At 42.5% G+C, this 17,399-nt stretch overlaps 2 protein-coding genes across 5 annotated transcripts in view; both read left to right on the top strand.

The window, feature by feature from the left end:
• Positions 1-684: 684 nt before the first annotated feature.
• Positions 685-14,184, top strand: LOC135497654 (uncharacterized). The gene is made up of 7 exons (XM_064787485.1): positions 685-2,061; positions 4,396-4,477; positions 4,721-4,829; positions 5,036-5,237; positions 5,644-5,732; positions 6,047-6,277; positions 6,441-14,184. Exons 1-7 carry the CDS (start codon positions 891-893, stop codon positions 12,228-12,230), a joined length of 7,674 nt encoding a protein of 2,557 aa, XP_064643555.1. The 5' UTR covers positions 685-890; the 3' UTR covers positions 12,231-14,184.
• Positions 14,185-15,559: 1,375 nt separating this feature from the next.
• LOC135497577 (cAMP-regulated phosphoprotein 21-like) overlaps positions 15,560-17,399 on the top strand; it is a 35,464-nt gene continuing 33,624 nt past the window's right edge. For all 4 annotated transcript variants that reach the window (XR_010448939.1, XM_064787332.1, XM_064787334.1 and 1 more), the window contains exon 1: positions 15,560-15,690. The gene's annotated coding sequence lies outside the window, so the exon portion shown is untranslated. The remainder of the gene's footprint in view (positions 15,691-17,399) is intronic.

Here is a 17,399-nt window from a genome sequence, read left to right as displayed (position 1 = left end):
AAAAAGTGCATAATTGTTTGTGTCTTTCCGAAATTCGAACTCCCACCAATTGTCAATGTTCATCGCTGATCTTGTTTACTGACTAACAACACGTGCGTTTCTTACTTGATGACGTCAGGCGAAGTTACTTAGCTCTGATTGGCGGTCATATACACAACGGTACGAAGCTACCTGTAAAAAAAAAACTCGCGGGCCGGAGTGAAGACGCAGTGGACAGGCATGCCGGCTTATCGGCGGTGAATTTCTGTCCTAAAGTCTCCTCCTTTCACTGGACGGCATTTCAACACGGGGCCGACGCACATTCCAAGTTCAGTGTACACGTACGTCGGCAACAACAGTAAAATTAGTAGTTTCTTGTTAGCGGCCTATTGAGTAGCGCTCTAGATTTCAGAAACTAAAAAAAACATGTCTTTGCCAAAACAACTACTAAATCAACACTGGCGTACTGTGAGGATCAATAAATTAATGATCTTTAAGAACTACGATTATGGGTTGGCCGCGCATGAATACAAAAAAGTCCCTAATGAGACCTTAGATAGTGGCGCCACTATCGGGAAAATTGGGAAAGTAGGTGTTCAAAAGTCATAACCGTGGGGAATTCCCCTTACGTCACATGCATACTTTTTGATTGGAGTAACCAAGTCACATGACAATCCGGACTTCCCAACTTGGGGAATTTTGTGATGTGGAAATGGTTCATGAAAGACAAAAATTCCGTTGGATTTTTGATGATTTTTCCGTGAACTGATCAAAATATGGTTTCAAAATGGACTCAGTTATGGCCTTGACATTGAAACAAAGATGATTGTGTGTGAACAAAAAGTGTTTTAAGCTTATATAGTGGGTTTTTCCGTACGAAGTTGCTGGCTTCTTGGGCGGATTTTGCCAAAATGGCCAGCAGCAATGCAGGCCAAGATGTACATGCAGGTCAACATGGGGAAGCCCAGGCATTGCAAAATCGAAAGCCTGACGAGCTACAGGCCGCGTTTGCGATGTCCATGTTGTCTTCTGGAACCGCACATGTGGCCCAGTTAAATGGTGGGGGAGAGGTGAGCAAATCAGATGTTGACAAACCTACAAGGAAACGAAAGGGGTCGTCAAACTCAAAGAAGCAGAAAAAGGGAAAGGAAGTACTGCAATTGCAAGCAGGGAAGCAAGTTTCAGATGTTCGGTACAATGTCGGAAATATTGGGCCACACAATTCGAGCAGGGATGCAAAAAACCCAAACATGCTTTTGATCGATCCAGCAGCTCTACAGGCACAAGTAATTGCTGCCTCTAAATCGGCCCCGGGTGAGGACCTTGAACACAGAAGTGGCAATGCTGTGAACATTATGAAGGAAAAAACCGTAACGGTTCAAGTTAGTGAGGACATGGGTGAGGACAAGGAACCAAAAAAACATTCAAAAAGAACCAGTAAAAGTAAAACCGTTGCAGAAATGTTGAAAACGCAGACTAAATCTTCAGGACGACGGAAAAAGTCTTCAGAGTCAGCAGACACTGAAATTGTTACCAAACCTAAGTCACCTCGATCTCCGCGTCGAAAATCGCCAGAGAGGATGTATGCTTCTAAAGATGATAACAATCTTCCGCCCAAGAAGCGAAAGTTGGCATATTTTCGAGTGCACGATCAAAGAAGTCCTGTTGGCGATTCTGCAGAAGTACCAGATGCAAATGCAAAGCGGCCATCAGTCGTTGTGCACACTAGCGGCACAATATCCCCGGATAAGAAAATATCCGGTGGTCTTGCCCTTCTGAGTAAAGTTGTTGTTCAGAACTTTTCTGCCGATAGACCAGTGAAAGATGACACTGCACCTCCCAGGTCTATAGTTCCACGAAGTATTTTGCCAATTCCTGCTGAGCTCAGACCAAGGGTTCCTGTCGTAGGACAAGTGAGGCCGTTTCTCCAAAGGTCGACAGGACCCCAGATTGTTGGGGTACGACCGCAAATGCAGACGTTCTTAGTTCAACTGCAGAAACTCCAGATGATGAAAACAATGGAACAGGAAAAAAAGAAAAAAGAGGGCCTCGCTGGAGACAAACCCAACGGAAGTTCATCAGGTATAAAATAGTTGGGGTGTATTCGTAGGATAAAACTGGTTGAAATATTCCTTCAGGTTTATAACAATTTACTCTACATGTATTTATAATGAACATCAGGTTTGAGTTTTAGTGAGTGGAGTCGCACTTTTATGCTACAAATCTCTGTCAATCTGCCATTCTCAAGTAACCATGTCTGCCAGCTAAGGAATTTTGAAATTTGATGCTCAAACACGCCTAACACTTTTAGGGATAAACATGACTAAGGCCTATCAAAAGTTGTTCATGGAGTTTTATATTACAAGACCTTTTACAAGTTTATTGTGTAAACCCTAGGGTTGGAAAACCTGTTTTGCGTCTGTAGACCTATTCACTGAATCATATAAATTCACCCAGGATTGTTGGTTTGTCAAAATGAGGTCGTTCTTATTCAACAGAACTATCATATGCCACAATCATTGTTATCTTAAATCAGGAAAATGTGTCAATGGTTTTGTGTGAACAGGACATCGAAGGTAAATGTGAAAATCACTAGAAAGAGAACCATTTGAAATGCGTTCAAAAAGGATGATAGGCCTTATACCTCATCACACATTCAATAACAAAAGCGTTTAGAATATCATCGATATGATTTTCCCCACTGGAATCATATGGATGGAAATGAGCTGGGTTATTGACATGAACTGCCAAGTGGGTTATTCTTTAGAAAAGAATGCCATGTGACTTTCCGTAGGACTACAGACCGACCTACTGACCTAGTTTCTTTAATATATAATGAGAAAAATGACTGTGACTCTACATAAAAGTATGGGGATTCCCTTTAGAATAGGAGGCATTGACCGCAGTGGAAAACCTCTTTGTTGAGGCCACTATAGATTTGTTACCATATGGCAATTGGCATGTACATTTGTATGATACCGGTATATTGATCTTAATATCCAGGTTTGATTATATAAGTAAGGTGCAGTTACATGTACTATCATATACAATACGGATCTGTACCATACAGCGGGGGGGGGGGGGGGGGGGCATTTCATTCAACAACCAAACAGCTCTAGCTGAACAGATGTAATGACAAGTGAATAGGTCAATGACCTGTGCTTTGTGTCACCTAATTAGATTCTGTTATGAACTTATGTACGGTAGATGAATATTTAGCATACATGTATATTTCGACATCCAAATAGTTGTAGCTTCACTTCATTAAGATTCTGTTGAACAGATGAGTAAGCATACAGGACGTCTCTATACGATGTTTAAGGCTTCAGGATGAAGAGTCCTGCTGTGGCAGTTCACAGTTGTTACCCAAGGCACTGATTATGCAGTTCCGTCGATGCCCTTAACTTAGAGGTTCTGCGATATCTAACAGGCTATATTTTGCACCACCGAGCCATACATAAAGCAAGACATTGTAATATGTTGAAAAGATTCAGTGAATCATGGTCTAAATATAACTATTCTTTGATGATTTGAATACTTGGCCAATGAGGAAAACCAATGCAAAAATTATAAGAAGGGGGGGATTGGCAGTTACAGGAAATATTGATGTGACTGACTAGAGGTGCTGAAAGTCTTCTATTCTAATGAAGAAATAGACAAATCTCTGCCATTTAGAGACAATAGCGCCCATCAAAGACCTCTAGGCCAACTAATAGAAAAATGATAACAGAACAAATAATGTCTCAGGATATCAAACCAAACAGAATAAATATTGACAAGGAAACGAAACAGCATGAACTAAGAAACATGTTAGGAATAGTATATCTAGGCCCACTTGATCTGAGTATTCAACATGTTGACTCCTGGCCCAATTTTACGCACTTCTAAAAGAATAACAATTTGAAACAGAAGAAACCTGTCGTAAAAATTGTCCGTATCAAATTATAAACTTCCTGTCTGGCAGAATAGTGATTTTGAAATCCATCTAAAAATGCTGTAGGGTTATACCCATGCAGGACTTCCAAACAAGAGCGATGCAAAGTGTGGCAAATTCCCTCGACTGAGTGTTGTTCATGCGTCATGAACACTGCGTATTTTGTGTTGTAATTATTGACCATTTGTTGGAAAGATACTGGAAGAAATTTCACTCGACAAGATGAAACTTCCTTGCTGAAATCGATAGGACTCATGTTCCTTTAGAAATTTTCCATTTAGTATTAACTGATGAGCACTTCAGGCATGTGGCACAGCGATTGTGAAATGCCATTTCAAACAAGAAAATGCAGACAGAAGCATTCTTCCCAAAATCAGCAGAAACGAAATTCAAGATGGCTGCTGTCATTGCATTTTGGGACGGAAAAAATGTTGATGCAGAGATTTTGTTTCTAAAAGGTATTTGCATTTTCACTCTTTCAGGAACCAATGTGGATCCAACGAGCAGTTTCCTTATGCTTAAAGAATGCCAGATGGCGCTGACACCCGATGAAGACGGAGATCTGTAAGTACACTGTAACTTGTAGCTGACACCTAGCTGTATTCAGGCATAAGGGCACTGTTGGTTTTGGATCTAATCAAAGGATACTGTGGTTGAATTGAAGTGTCTTTCCCAAGGCCACAAGTGTCTTTGTCAATCTCTTTATTATGGATCTATAAAATGACGCAGACCATTCCACCCATTAGAAATTATCAGTCAAAACTCAGTCATAACTCACTTTAATAATGTTTTGACCATCCATTTCAGACCAATTCACCTTGCCGTTGTCCAAGGTCACATGAAGTTAATTATGAAGTTTATCCATTTGATGAAGTCACAGAACAAAACGCTTGATATCTTCAACAGACTCAGACAGGTAAATATTCAGGTTCGCTGCCAATTTGGGTTGTTGGCCTTTTAAAAATCAGCTGGCAATTCTCCCTTACGTTGCTAGTGTGGTGGTCGCCCTGGAGTAGATGGAAGGTACAATGAATCTCAGTATGGCTCAAAGAATGGCATTTGAAGGTCACAAGTGATGTGTCGGTGCATTTGTATTGACCCTGTATTAATCATTGATTTCAGACACCGCTGCACCTTGCTGTGATCACTGAAGCCCTGGAGATCACCAGTTTGTTACTTGCCAATTACTGCAACCCAAACATTCAGGATCGTAACGGACAGACCTGCGTTCACCTGGCGGTACAGAGGGACAACACACAGATATTACACACCATGGTCAGGGAGGCGAAAACTGAGGTCAAGACGGGCTTGAGGAACTATGAAGGTATTCATTTCATAATGTGCATGTACAGTAGAACCTCTCTAATAAGGACACCCTTGGGACTGGCAAGTGCTGTCCTTAATAGAGAGGTGTCCTGATTATAGAGGTAAAATTGGATGGAAACGACCCATTTTGGACCAAAACTAGTGTCCTTAATAGAGAGGGTGTCCTTAATAGAGAGGTGTTCGCTTAGGGAGGTTCTATTGTATCACATTTGTTAAAGGTGTAGTGTCTCAACATACTAAATCTTAAGAGAAAAAAATGGGCAGAAGCATTGATAGTTGGCTAGTTCCTGGACATCATCAATCAAATGACTGAAACAATGTGGTAAGAGGGACCCGTGAACAACTGAATATGCTAACAACAGTGCGGGCTATGGTATGATCAAGTTTTTTTGCCTTATTTTCAGGATTTTCTCCAGTCCATATTGCAGTTCAGAATGAAAGCAAGGTTGCCATTAAAAGTCTCAAAAAGCTGAGGTCAAACATTGACTGTACGGTGAGTTGGTCTCTGCCCGCCAAGCTCTTCACAGGCTTGAGCTTGTTGGAACAAATTAGTGCAGTTTTTGCATGTCTCTGTGTGAAATTGCTTAAAGTCAAAACTGATGTTCTGCCCTAAATTAGAAATTAATGTCCTGATGAGCCTTTAGTCTACGTTAAGGCTGGATTGCTTAATAACCCCATCAGCTGTTGCAGAGTAAATTGAAAATGACAAAATTGTCCATTTAATGGATAAAACTTTCTGCGGCACTCCATATAGAATATGAGGCAATACAAAATATCTCATCTAAACGTTTTCCTTCCATTCTCTAGGATGGCAAGAGCGGCCGGACCCCTCTGTTCCATGCTGTTGAGTCAAACCTGTACGACATAGCACATGAGCTCCTTGAATGTGGCGCCGATCCAAATATCCAGAACTACGCCGGTTACACTGCGGCGTTTGCGGCAAATAGTCGTGGTTATCGACAGATCTGCGTCTTGCTCGGTCTGTATGGCGCCGAGGTGCCATTCAAGATGGATTCAATCGACCAGACTCCCATCAAGGTAAGACGGAATTTGGTTCAGTGTTTGGTTCTGATGTTCTGTGCGTTTTGAAATGTATTTCGGGCCTGATACAGGGAATTAAAAGTGTTAATTTTGACCTAGAACCTCATTACATGTGAAAACCTTGCACATCTCTACATTGTTCCTTTTGTCCTTGTTTCAGCGTGAGCCCGGTGGTAAGGTTCCCGTGGTGAAGCAAGAAACAATGTCCAGACTTGGAAAATACATCACGTCAAAAGACAAGATTTCCGGCGGGATTTATGTACAGAATGTTGAGGAGGAGGACGAAGGAATCAGCTTTGATGAGGCAAGGTCGGAAAAGGGAAAAAGATTGGACAAAAAACATGTGAAGTCATCTCAGAATGAGGTGGATGTGAAAATTTCCGTTTCTGTCCCGCAGAATGTCATGTCCGGTGGAATGGTCAGTGTCAATAAGATGGAATTAAAAACTGAGCCAAGTGATTCATGTCCGCCTTCACCAATCAGTATTCGGACTTTGTACAGCCATAATGGTGGAAATGTGACGGTCAGTTCAGCCACCCAGCTTACGCCGTTAAAAATGCCGATATTCTCTGCCATGTCACCGATGCCAGCTTTGATGAACAGCCCGATGCCAACGACACCAATGTCTATGTCGTCTGCTGCAATGTCACCATTTCTGCCAGGAACTCAGATGTCACCAATGATGGGTGGGTTCCAGTTTCCCATAACAATTCCAACTGCAGTTGCAGAAGCAACACCACAGACTCCAGTGCCGTCTGATATTACGTCCCCTAAACCAGAACTGGCAGAACGAGGTAATTCACCGAATAAGTCGAAGCAGAGTTTCATGCCAACGGTAGTGGAGGACCATGGTAGCAAGCCGTTAGATTTGACCCAGAGAGGACCTGATGGGGGAGATGATGAACGCCATTCTCCTCCTAGATCAACAGCACCACAGAATAAAAGCCAGGGTAGGAAAGAGGTAGTGGAAACACAGGAAAACAGTACAAAACTGGAAGGGGGCCCAGCAGTAATGCCAAGGTTCATTCCAATGCAACAAGGTGGTGCAAGGTTCCCTGGTTTAACGCAGGTCTGGACTGACGGGCAGCAAATGGCCTTATCACCAGTAGTTTATAGGCAGCCATTTTACATGCATATGCAAAGTCCTGTCATGCCGGTCACAGGGGGGCCTCCAGTTGTTTTCCCGTCGCAAGGAATGATTATGATACCAAGCAGAGGTAGTCCAGCAAATACAACCTTGACCTCAGCACAAGGTCAGCAGACGTTAACAAGCCAAGCCACTTCGTTAGAAAAAGATTCCACGTCAGGAGAAGATGTCATAACTGGAACAGAGTCGTCAGACAAGGAATCCAGCAACGTAAAATACACAGAAGGACAAAAAACGTTGCCATCTACTCGGCCGCAGAGGCTTGAGATTCCACAGTACCGCCACATCCGACCTCAGATTGTTCCATCACCGCTTGCCATGACTGAACCACTTAAACAAATGAACAAAACAGCTGTTTCGACTTCTGCTGATAGTTCTGGAACTGGTCACTCAGACGTGCCAATGAAATCTAATGTAGTCATAAAAACAGAACCTGTAAGTCCAACAGACTCGAACACAATACCATTAGAGGCAAAAACAACTCCTTCACAGATTTTGCAACAGTTGAACTCTCCAGTGTTTGCGCCGCATGGAGGTCACATGATGGCAAGACATCCAGGGTTGCCAATGACAATCCCAAGACCGGATGGCTCTGGTAGCCCTAGGTTTCCGATGCAGTGGCCACACTGGCGGAATAGAATGCCCATGATGGGACCACAAGTTATGAATATGCCGATGCAGCCTATGCATAGTCAAATTCAGTTCCTGCAAAGAATGCCTGGTTTCCCTCAAGGATGTTTGCCCCAAGGTCAAGGTTATTTAGCCCAAGGTCACTCACCTCAAGGTCAGGAGATAAAGACAGAACCTGGGATGTCCTCAACATTGAAAAAGGTGCGAAAACGTAAGCACAAGGAAAAGAAAGGTGAGCCGCCGGCATTGGAAGATGGTGACAAATCAGGAGAGACCCTAATTGCAAGAAACATAACATCAGAAGAGGGCGCTGGCACAGGTGGAGGGGACAAGCGACCCTCCATTCATGTTAAGAAAAAGCGGAAACGCAAAAAGAAACATTCTACTGGAGATGAGTCAAAAGTTTCCGACACCCCTAAAAGCATTTTCGAAGCTCAACCCACTTTTCAACAAGGGCCAGCACAACCAATCTATTATATGCCAATGCCAACTTCAACAGCTGGTTCAGATATCCCGTCAGTTGTTGGTGCCCTTTCTGAACCCACTTTGCGCCCGATGCAAGGGCAGATCTTGATTGCTCCCAAGCCACCGCCTATGATGCAGGTCTCATCAGGAATGAGGTTCAGCCCGGCTGAGCTTAATGTACCCAATGTGAGCGTACCATCGACTGTGGGTTCTTTTGAAGACTCAAATAAGAGGGCAGCTGTGGAGTCAATGAAGGAGAATATCACAAATAGTATGGTTAAAGTCACGACAGCAGCATCTCCAAAACCAGAAGAAGTCAGGGTAACCAAATATTCTGTGGATGATTCAACAACTAAACCTGATTCGGACTTGAGCTCGGGCACACAGGAAGGAAGTGAAAGTTCGCAGAAGGCTGTGACAAGTGTAACATTAGGTGATGCAGTGACTGGCAGTCTACCGTCTTCTGTGACCATACAAACTATTGATATCACCACAAGCAAGGAGAAAAACAAAGCCGCCAAGAATGGCACCAGAGCAACCAAAGATGGTGCCATGGCAACAAACGATGAAACCAAAAGACAAGAGGTTATGAGTCGTAAAAGTCTTTTCAATCGGGAATTGAATAAATGGGTGGAGCTTCCATCTGGATCTAAGACATCGTCAGCATTCATTGAGGAATACAAATCGCGGAAACGAAATCCCAGCCCAGTTTCTGCAAAGGGAGAAACAGTCTCTGGGGATCAGTTGGATGCAGATTTAAAACTGGTCGACTGTGATCATGAGAAAACAACATCATTAGATGATGCTGTGATACAATTCTCTGCTTTGAATAAAAGGCCTGAAAAATACTCCGGTGCTGATGATACTAAACTGGGAGATGGTGAGGGGGATGTACCGGCTAAAAGAGTTGCTGGGAAAGACTCTGGTGTTGAGATAGGTAATTTGTGTCTTGGGGAACAAAGAGAAACCGTGTCGTCTGCAGAACCAAGTATTGGTAAAGAAACTGTGTCATCAGGTACAAAAGAAACTATTACATCTGATGGTAAAGAAATTGTTATGGCTGCTGAGAAAGAAACTGAAACATCTGGTACAAAAAGAGTTGTTCCGTCTGAAGAAAAAGCTGATGCTAAAAAAGCTGTTGCTGGGCCTACTGTCACATCTGGTGCTGATGAAACCATTTCATCTGGCACAACAAATAGTGCTGTTTCGCCGGTAGTTAAAGATGTCATTACTTCTGTCACAAACGACAAGGTGGAAGTGAAAAAATCCAAAAGGACACCAATGTGTAAAACAAGTTTAGAAAAGCTTCAAATGGTAATTGATTCGGTAGGCAGTGGAGAATGTAAAGAGGAGCCGCCCCGAGTGCTGGGCGAGGAGAAATCAGGTGCGACGCCAGAACTTCACCAAGAGGCCCCAGGTCCAGTTCTGGAGGAGGAACAAGATAAGACAGAGGAAACACCAACTCCGAGTGAAAGTAAAATCGAAAAAGGAATTCTTCGCCTTGATTCGGGTGACTCTGTAGAAATTGAGAACGGTTCAGGAGCCAAATTGTTTGAATCTGAAGAAAACACCGATAGATGTAGTCATCCTCTTCAAACTCCAGATGATGCTTGCATTACGCCGAGCAAACCTGTTGTTGTTAGGTCAGGGTCGATGGGGGAGCCACCGGTACTGTTACCAGAGACTGAAATGGTGCTGGCGGTCAAAGTGAGACAATCCAGTGAACTTTCCCCCATCCGAGAAAACCCTATTCCGCCTGAAATGGAATTTGAGAGTCCTCCAAAACTCGAGCCAGAGACAGATATATCGGTACGCGATCTTCCTGCGAGGGATGCTGACTTATTTGATGATGGGTCACCGAGTTCAGATGACTGTGTTATACTTGGCGCGCGGCCTTTGACACCTAGGGTTTTGTTGACCCCCTTGAAAGGATCCTTGGAGAAACCACCCACTCTTGAAGTAGAGGCTGAAAATGCAAGAAATGTGTCTAAAAGTCAAAATGTGCCATTATCAATCAAGAACTTAGATACTGTTTTCGATTCTCATGAGGTGCTTCAGGTATCAGATGCACAGGTGATTACACCAATTTTTTTAGATATACATGTACCATCACAGAAAGGGGATGTTGTTTCTGAAAAATCGGAAAAACCTGAGTCAGCAAAAGAGACTGTGAAAATGACATCCAGTTCTGATGACATTCCTGAAACAGATTTGGCGCAGAGTGATGCAGCGTCGGTTGAATTGGGACTGAGCGATACAGGGTCTGTTCAATTGTTTCGGAGTGAGACCGCATCTCCTGAACGTGAGCAGAGTGACGTGACATCAGTTGAACTGGAACAGAGTGATACAGGGTCTTTTGAATTGTCTCTGAATGATTCAGTAGTTGTTGAATTGGTGCCGAGCGAAACTGCTCCTGTTGGTTTGACACATTCTGTGACATCATCTGTCGATTTGGCTCTGAGTGACACAGCATCTGTGGAGTTGACCCAGAGTGATACAGACTCACCTCGGGCTGCTGTAAGTTCCCAATGTCCTGCGATAGAATCCTCTACAAGTCTTACTCCAGTCGGAGCAACAAATTCAAATGACACTGACATAGAACAGAAAAGAACTAAAAAAGAAGTGCGAGCACCAAGGAACATTTTTGACGATTTGAAAAAGTTGTCCGATTCACCGGATACGTCTGACTCTGAAAGAATAGATAAAACAGCCAAATATGAACCAGTTTCTAACTCCAGTGGTTCAACAGTGACACTGACTGGCTCCTTGTCTCGTAGTGTTGATAGTATTGCTGAGACTGCTACCAATGAACCAGTTGCTGCCCCGAGTCTCACATCAGTGACACTAACTGGGTCCTTATCTAGTGGTACTGGAGAAAAAAGTGGGCCTACTACATCGGGTGGCTCTGTGACACTAACTGGGTCCTTATCTAATAGTACTACAGTAACAATTACTAATGAGGAGCAAGCGGCATTGGGGCGAGATTCGAAAATTTCTGACTCCGAGGAGGATGACAATTCGAGCTTTGAACTTGAAATGGGTGAGGTTGTATCGGTCAGGAGTAAACAACCAGCCGTACTTGCTAGGGGGTCTTCACTGCTCGAAAACATAATTGACTCGGTAGGGATTGAGAAAGGTATGCCAGGATCAGATATCAGTCGGCAAGCTGGCAGTGTGCAAAATATAGTGTCGGGGTTGCTCAGTGATCCAATGTTGGCATCGTCACCAGTAGCAACAGAGGACTGGCCTTCATCAAAACCTGGGGTTTTAGACCCACAGTTTGAGATATCAGATGATTCAAGTGTTGAGTTGCCTGGGATTGAAAGCGATGGGGCCGTCTTGAAACATGTTCCTATGGCAGAGGTGCTCAAATTGAAAGTTAGTTTACCAGAATCTGGTAAATGGAGAGGGGATTCTAAAACGGAGACAACATTAAAAAAATCAGTTGTGCCCGAGTCCACGACTCGGTTCAAAAGTTCAACACCAGGGTATATTCCTGATTTACCATCTTGGTCTAAAGACTTATCAATCAGGGGTGCTGTTTCTAACGTGAGGACTACGGTAAACCAGAGCGACAAACTTGAGGGAGCTCCGTGTCGTTCATCTGTGCCATCCGTCCTGGACAATTTAACTGAGTCTGAGGTACCCCAAGGAGCTCCGAAACCACCACAGTATGGCGGTATGATTCCAACTGTTGTCGATGATTAACTTCTGCCCAGTTCTTGACCAAAATCAGTGTCCTTAATGGAATGGATGCCAATGTCCTGATAACGTAGGTGAAGGAGGTTCCACTGTAGATACATTTACAGCTCAGATCTGTATAGAGGGGGCGAAGATACTTCCTTCGAATGATGATTGAATTTTTACAAAATTATTATTTATGAAATGAAAATATGTTTACCTAGTATGGTATAAAGGAGGTTATTTTGGTGTCGTACATATTACCAACAACTGCAGACAAGTAAAGGACATCTTCAGCTGAGCGCTAGGCCCTTGGGCCTCTTGTTTAAATCAAAATGAGCATAGATGTATGCTCTTTGCCCTTGCCTTCCATTGCTGAAACTTTGAAGGCATTAGCGTGCAGCCATCCAAACAAGTTTTGATGCCGAAAACATACACAAACCTCTTCTCTGCGGTTGTTGGTATTAGTGCCACCAGTTACTTGAGCTGCTGTGCGAAGGTATTAGTCTGGCTGAAGGTCATAGAATTGGTGGGTGTGCCTTCAGGTTAATCATATTATAGCCATGTTAGTGGTGAATGTGCAATGATTTCAATTTTGTTGATGTAGAGAAAATAGTTTATTCAGTAAGACCATGCCTGAAACATGTACTTGGGGCTCAAATAAGAAGTCATTGGCTGTTTACTTGACCCTTTGAACTTGAACTCAATTTCGTGTTCAAATCATGTCGACAGTGAGGCTGTAATGCAAATATAATGGTTGTGTCCAGTGGGGTGGTTCCACTGTTTATCAAGTTTTGAAAATGACGATCAAATGCCGATTCTCCCCCTGTCTGTTATCTTCACTGCTACATGTGCTAGGGCATTTCACTAGATATGTCGTTCCTTTTTGTTATTGATTCATGTTATTTTCTTGTCCATTCACACCAAGCCATGCTGGATAGTTGGTTTCATGCAGACTGAGTTGGTTCTTTGTGTTGTTTGTCACTCAGCTTTTGAAATTTGGTAGAACCTTTTTATTGAGGACACCCTTGTGACTGACAAATGCTGTCCTTGATAGAAAGTGTCCTGGTTGGAGAGGTTGAATGGAATACTAATGGTGTAGCTTCCTCTGTTCCAGACAAGCTCTATTTGTCCATGGGGGGTGGTGTAGCATGGTAGGGGCTCCTTAATGTACATGTAGATGTATAACCCTGTAAGGAGGTTTTCTTTGCCTTGCGATTGGTGCTGATATCCCCATCACGGATGTTATGCAAGTATCAATTCGTGTCTTGTACCCCCCCTCCTCAAGGGTACGACACCTTATCACCCTATAACGACATCTTAAGGCTCAAGCATCACCCTTTTTTCACCAATGCTACTTTTTCTTTCGTCAAGACATCACCATCAACAATATATCAGTTATCACCGTCATATAAAGTAACCGAACTAATTTTACTGGGTAAGGCTGTATGTTCGACAAGACATCGACACATTAGCATCCTTATTCTTTCCAGCTTCGCCAAATTTTCACTAAAGGAAAAATAAATACTACTCAAGCATCGGCAAAGATTAGTGGTGATAGCTTAACTACCCTTGAGGAGGGGGGGGGGGTACAAGAAATGAATTGATACTTGCATTAATCCATGTTGGGTGTAGGTAGTCGGTGGAATTCAGCTTGATGAAGAAGGACCTTAGTTGTTAATACAGACTTTCTTAAAGGAGGAAGAGGAGGGTGAGTTTCGGTCGGGCCATCACGGATTTCTACTTACAGTTTTACCTACATAATTTCTGTGTACGGATGGGCTAATGATATTGGGATCTATTAGAAAATGGATCCACAAACTGTTTATGTACACTTTAGGATCTATATGTGATAGCCGGGAGTAGCTCATGCTTCATTGATCCCCTTTAAGATTGCGCAAATATGATCAGATTTATTATCAAATGTTTGGAATCCCATGCCATATTGTGTTAGATGAATAAAAATAATATACTGACATTATATATTTTTGGTTATTCTTCATTCTGTAGAATCATACTGTCATGAAATGTGTAACTTTACTAATTCCTTGAATTAGAGCACTGGAGAACCCACGTCTAAATTACCCACCAAGGAGTGCATTACCCTTAGGTCAAATCTCTGTGACAACTTAAGTCGGGCTGGCCTGGAAGAGGCGTATACCTGGAACTCCAAAAAATATAATCGTTTTAATCATCATGTCACCCCTGCAGGAGGCCTGTATTTTACTGGAAGTATGCCTCTGAACATGGAAGAGTGAACGCGTTTTAAGCATCAATGATGTGGTCTCATTTGCTGTTGAAAGTTTTCTCGAGTATCGCCACTACCCCTTTAAGCAGTTAAGAGAGTGTTGCCACTGCCCCTTTAAGAGACTTAAAGGGGAAACAGTCTTTCTTAAAGGGACTTTACACTCCTAAGTTTTTAAGTGCTTATTGAGTTGGTCCGGCCTTGGGATCACATATGTACCCGTGGCATTGACGGAACTAGAGTGTACACATATTTGCTGCTCACGGTAGTTGCGGTGCGATTAAAAATACCCGTCTGAATTCCATAATCATCCCTTTAAGGTCTCATCAGGGACATTTTTTGTATTCATGCGCGGCCAACCCGTAACCGTAGTTCCTAAAATCATTGATTTCTGCGTCCTCACAGTATATTAGTGTTGATTTAGCAGTTGTTTTGGCAAATACATGTTTTTTTTAGTTTCTGAAACCTAGAGCGCTACTCAATATGCGGCTAACAAGAAACTACGTATTTTACTGTTGTTGCCGACGTATGTGTACACTGAACTTGGGATGTGCGTCGGCCCCGTGTTGAAACGCCGTTTAGTGCCAGTTGGTGCGTTTTTTTGCTGATTTGTGCAAAATTCAACATGTCTCAAAAGTTCAATGGTTGACCCTTGATTTCTTTTGATTTGTGTGTAGCGTAAGCAACTGTCTTTCATGGGGGAATGGTCACTGTAAGAATTATTCAGGAAGAAATGTATAATATTTGGGGTTTTTCGTGATTGTCCGGCCCAATTGGCAATATCTCCATTTGGGATAGTGAACAGAACTAGAAGCAAATGCGACGCTTATGATTTATTTAAAGAAATAGTAATGCCCGATTTAACATCCTGCAGAATCAGTGGAATCGGGCGTTTCCAATGATATACGACACAAATGGGTTGTCCTCATGCATTCACTTTGGAAACGCATTTTAAAATAGATGTTACGTCCTGTTAATGGGGCACGTCATCATCGCGTACATTTGGGAAAAACTCCCTAACGAGACCTAAGAACATTAACAAAATCAGTGACGTCAGAAGTTATTCTTTTCAAGAACGCACATATCTCTGACGTCGTCAACACACTGGTCTACCATTTTCACTGTTGTGCACTGAAAGCACTGAAATCTTTAGGCTTTCTTCTCGATTTTAGTCGCCTTAGAACGATTTATATCAAAAGCATTATCCGAGAGCATAGAAAAGACACACCTCTACCACTATAGGTGAATATAAAGTGCCGATATTCTGTTCTAACTGATCAAAAAGGCCAATGTCGGTCCTGTCATTTTCGACGCTTGCCCATCCTCTGTACATCATCATGTACATCTTGCACTCTACCTGCATGCCTGCCATGCATATCGTGTGTCATTCAAAGCATGCAGGCATTGGAAGATGCAATGACTTCATGCAACCATGTAAATGAATGAATGAAGCCTGTACCAGACATCATGTCAGGGGTAGTCGACGTTCAAAGTCAAAGTAAACCTAAATCTATCTAGGCACAACGACAACGAACAAAAAAAGCCGCTTTCGTTTTTGTTTAACTTTAACCGTGACGCTGATTAGTGATTTGTTGTGGCTTTCAATCAATCATTTCCAATGGCTTCCTCCTCTCCGCTGGCTCTGGCTGCGTTTGATGATCAAATTTGATGCTGCACAACCACCCTCACTGCCTCAGTTGTGAGTGAGCAACAGCCGGCCATCCACAGCTGTTGTAAGTTTGCGTATTTAGGGGCAGTGCTAGTACTAGGCCTATACTATGTTTTTCTCTGTGAAATACAGTGTTGAATTTGTAATGAATTGATAACCTGTAATATATTGTTTTCTTTCCCCATCAGCCTCTCTTTAAGAATAGTTAAAGTTTAAGAAATTGATGTCAACTGGTTTGGTTGGCTTATAAAACACTGTGAGGGAGGGGTGGAGCTAAACTGAGTTGGTAGCTAAGGTTTGGGGTAAGAAATACAAATCTCAGTTGTCCCCAGAACGGGGATCAAACCTCTTGCCCTGTTGCTTGGTAGCCAGTGATTGTCAACCACTACAAGTAGTCTAGGAATAGGATGAGGCTTCTCAAATTTTGTAAACTAACGATCCCTGTTACAGTTAGGACTCGCCTTTTGAAGATGAGTACAATCACGATCTCAAAGCAGATACCCAGTAGTAATGTTATGTTGATGTTTACCTGGTTTGCATTTATTGTTAATATTATCGAATTCTGCCTCAAGCACATTATTGGCATTTTTCGATATGTCACATCAGTACATTTTGTGCAAAAAGTCTTCGCCTGTCGTTAATTTGAACAAACTCAAGTTTTCCGATCACACTGATCAGGATTACCATTCAATAACCTGATATTTGATATCAGTTTTCGAAATTACTGTGTAAATTTGTTTGAAGCTGAACGATACTGCTAGTGGCTAATTGATGTGTAATATGTTACTCATTCTTTGTTTTCAAGCGACTATTATACTGGGTACACATACATGTACATGTACTTCGAAGTAACAGGAATTTGATGTTATGCTACTTGCTCAAAATCAAAATCGGTTTCTTCTTTGTCAGTGTTTGCTCAGCACTTGGAGTATTCCTCCAAGGTGGGGTGAACGTTTTTTCAATTCCTCGTTATTACTCAGTTTTGGTGTTCTGCAAATCTAACAAAACAAATGTGAGGCTGTGTTCAAACAATCCCACCAAAATAATTCAAAGATCAATATGATTAACCAATAAGGCAATATACCAGGCAGTAATCACAAGACTGTTTATCGATTGCACTCATCCCTTCATTCAGAGATATTTTTCAACGTCGATGACGATTGATAAACTAGATAATTGAGTGGAGTCTGTAGACTGTGTTCAGTGCTTGTTTGCCAATATAATTGTGTACTACTTTCGATGTCATTCAATCATGTCCTTGGGCAAGTCACTTTACGTCAAT

The sequence above is a fragment of the Lineus longissimus genome, chromosome 13, assembly GCF_910592395.1.
Source record: "Lineus longissimus chromosome 13, tnLinLong1.2, whole genome shotgun sequence".
In the NCBI taxonomy this organism is placed as follows: domain Eukaryota; kingdom Metazoa; phylum Nemertea; class Pilidiophora; order Heteronemertea; family Lineidae; genus Lineus; species Lineus longissimus.
This window is presented reverse-complemented; position numbering and strand designations above follow the sequence as displayed.

Bases quoted from the DNA above. Each gene is read 5' to 3' on its own strand.
- LOC135497654 (XM_064787485.1), top strand. From the start codon at position 891: ATGGCCAGCAGCAATGCAGGCCAAGATGTACATGCAGGTCAACATGGG. The intron at 2,062-4,395 runs GTATAAAATAGT...TCACTCTTTCAG, and splicing joins ACCCAACGGAAGTTCATCAG to GAACCAATGTGGATCCAACG. The intron at 6,278-6,440 runs GTAAGACGGAAT...TCCTTGTTTCAG, and splicing joins TCGACCAGACTCCCATCAAG to CGTGAGCCCGGTGGTAAGGT.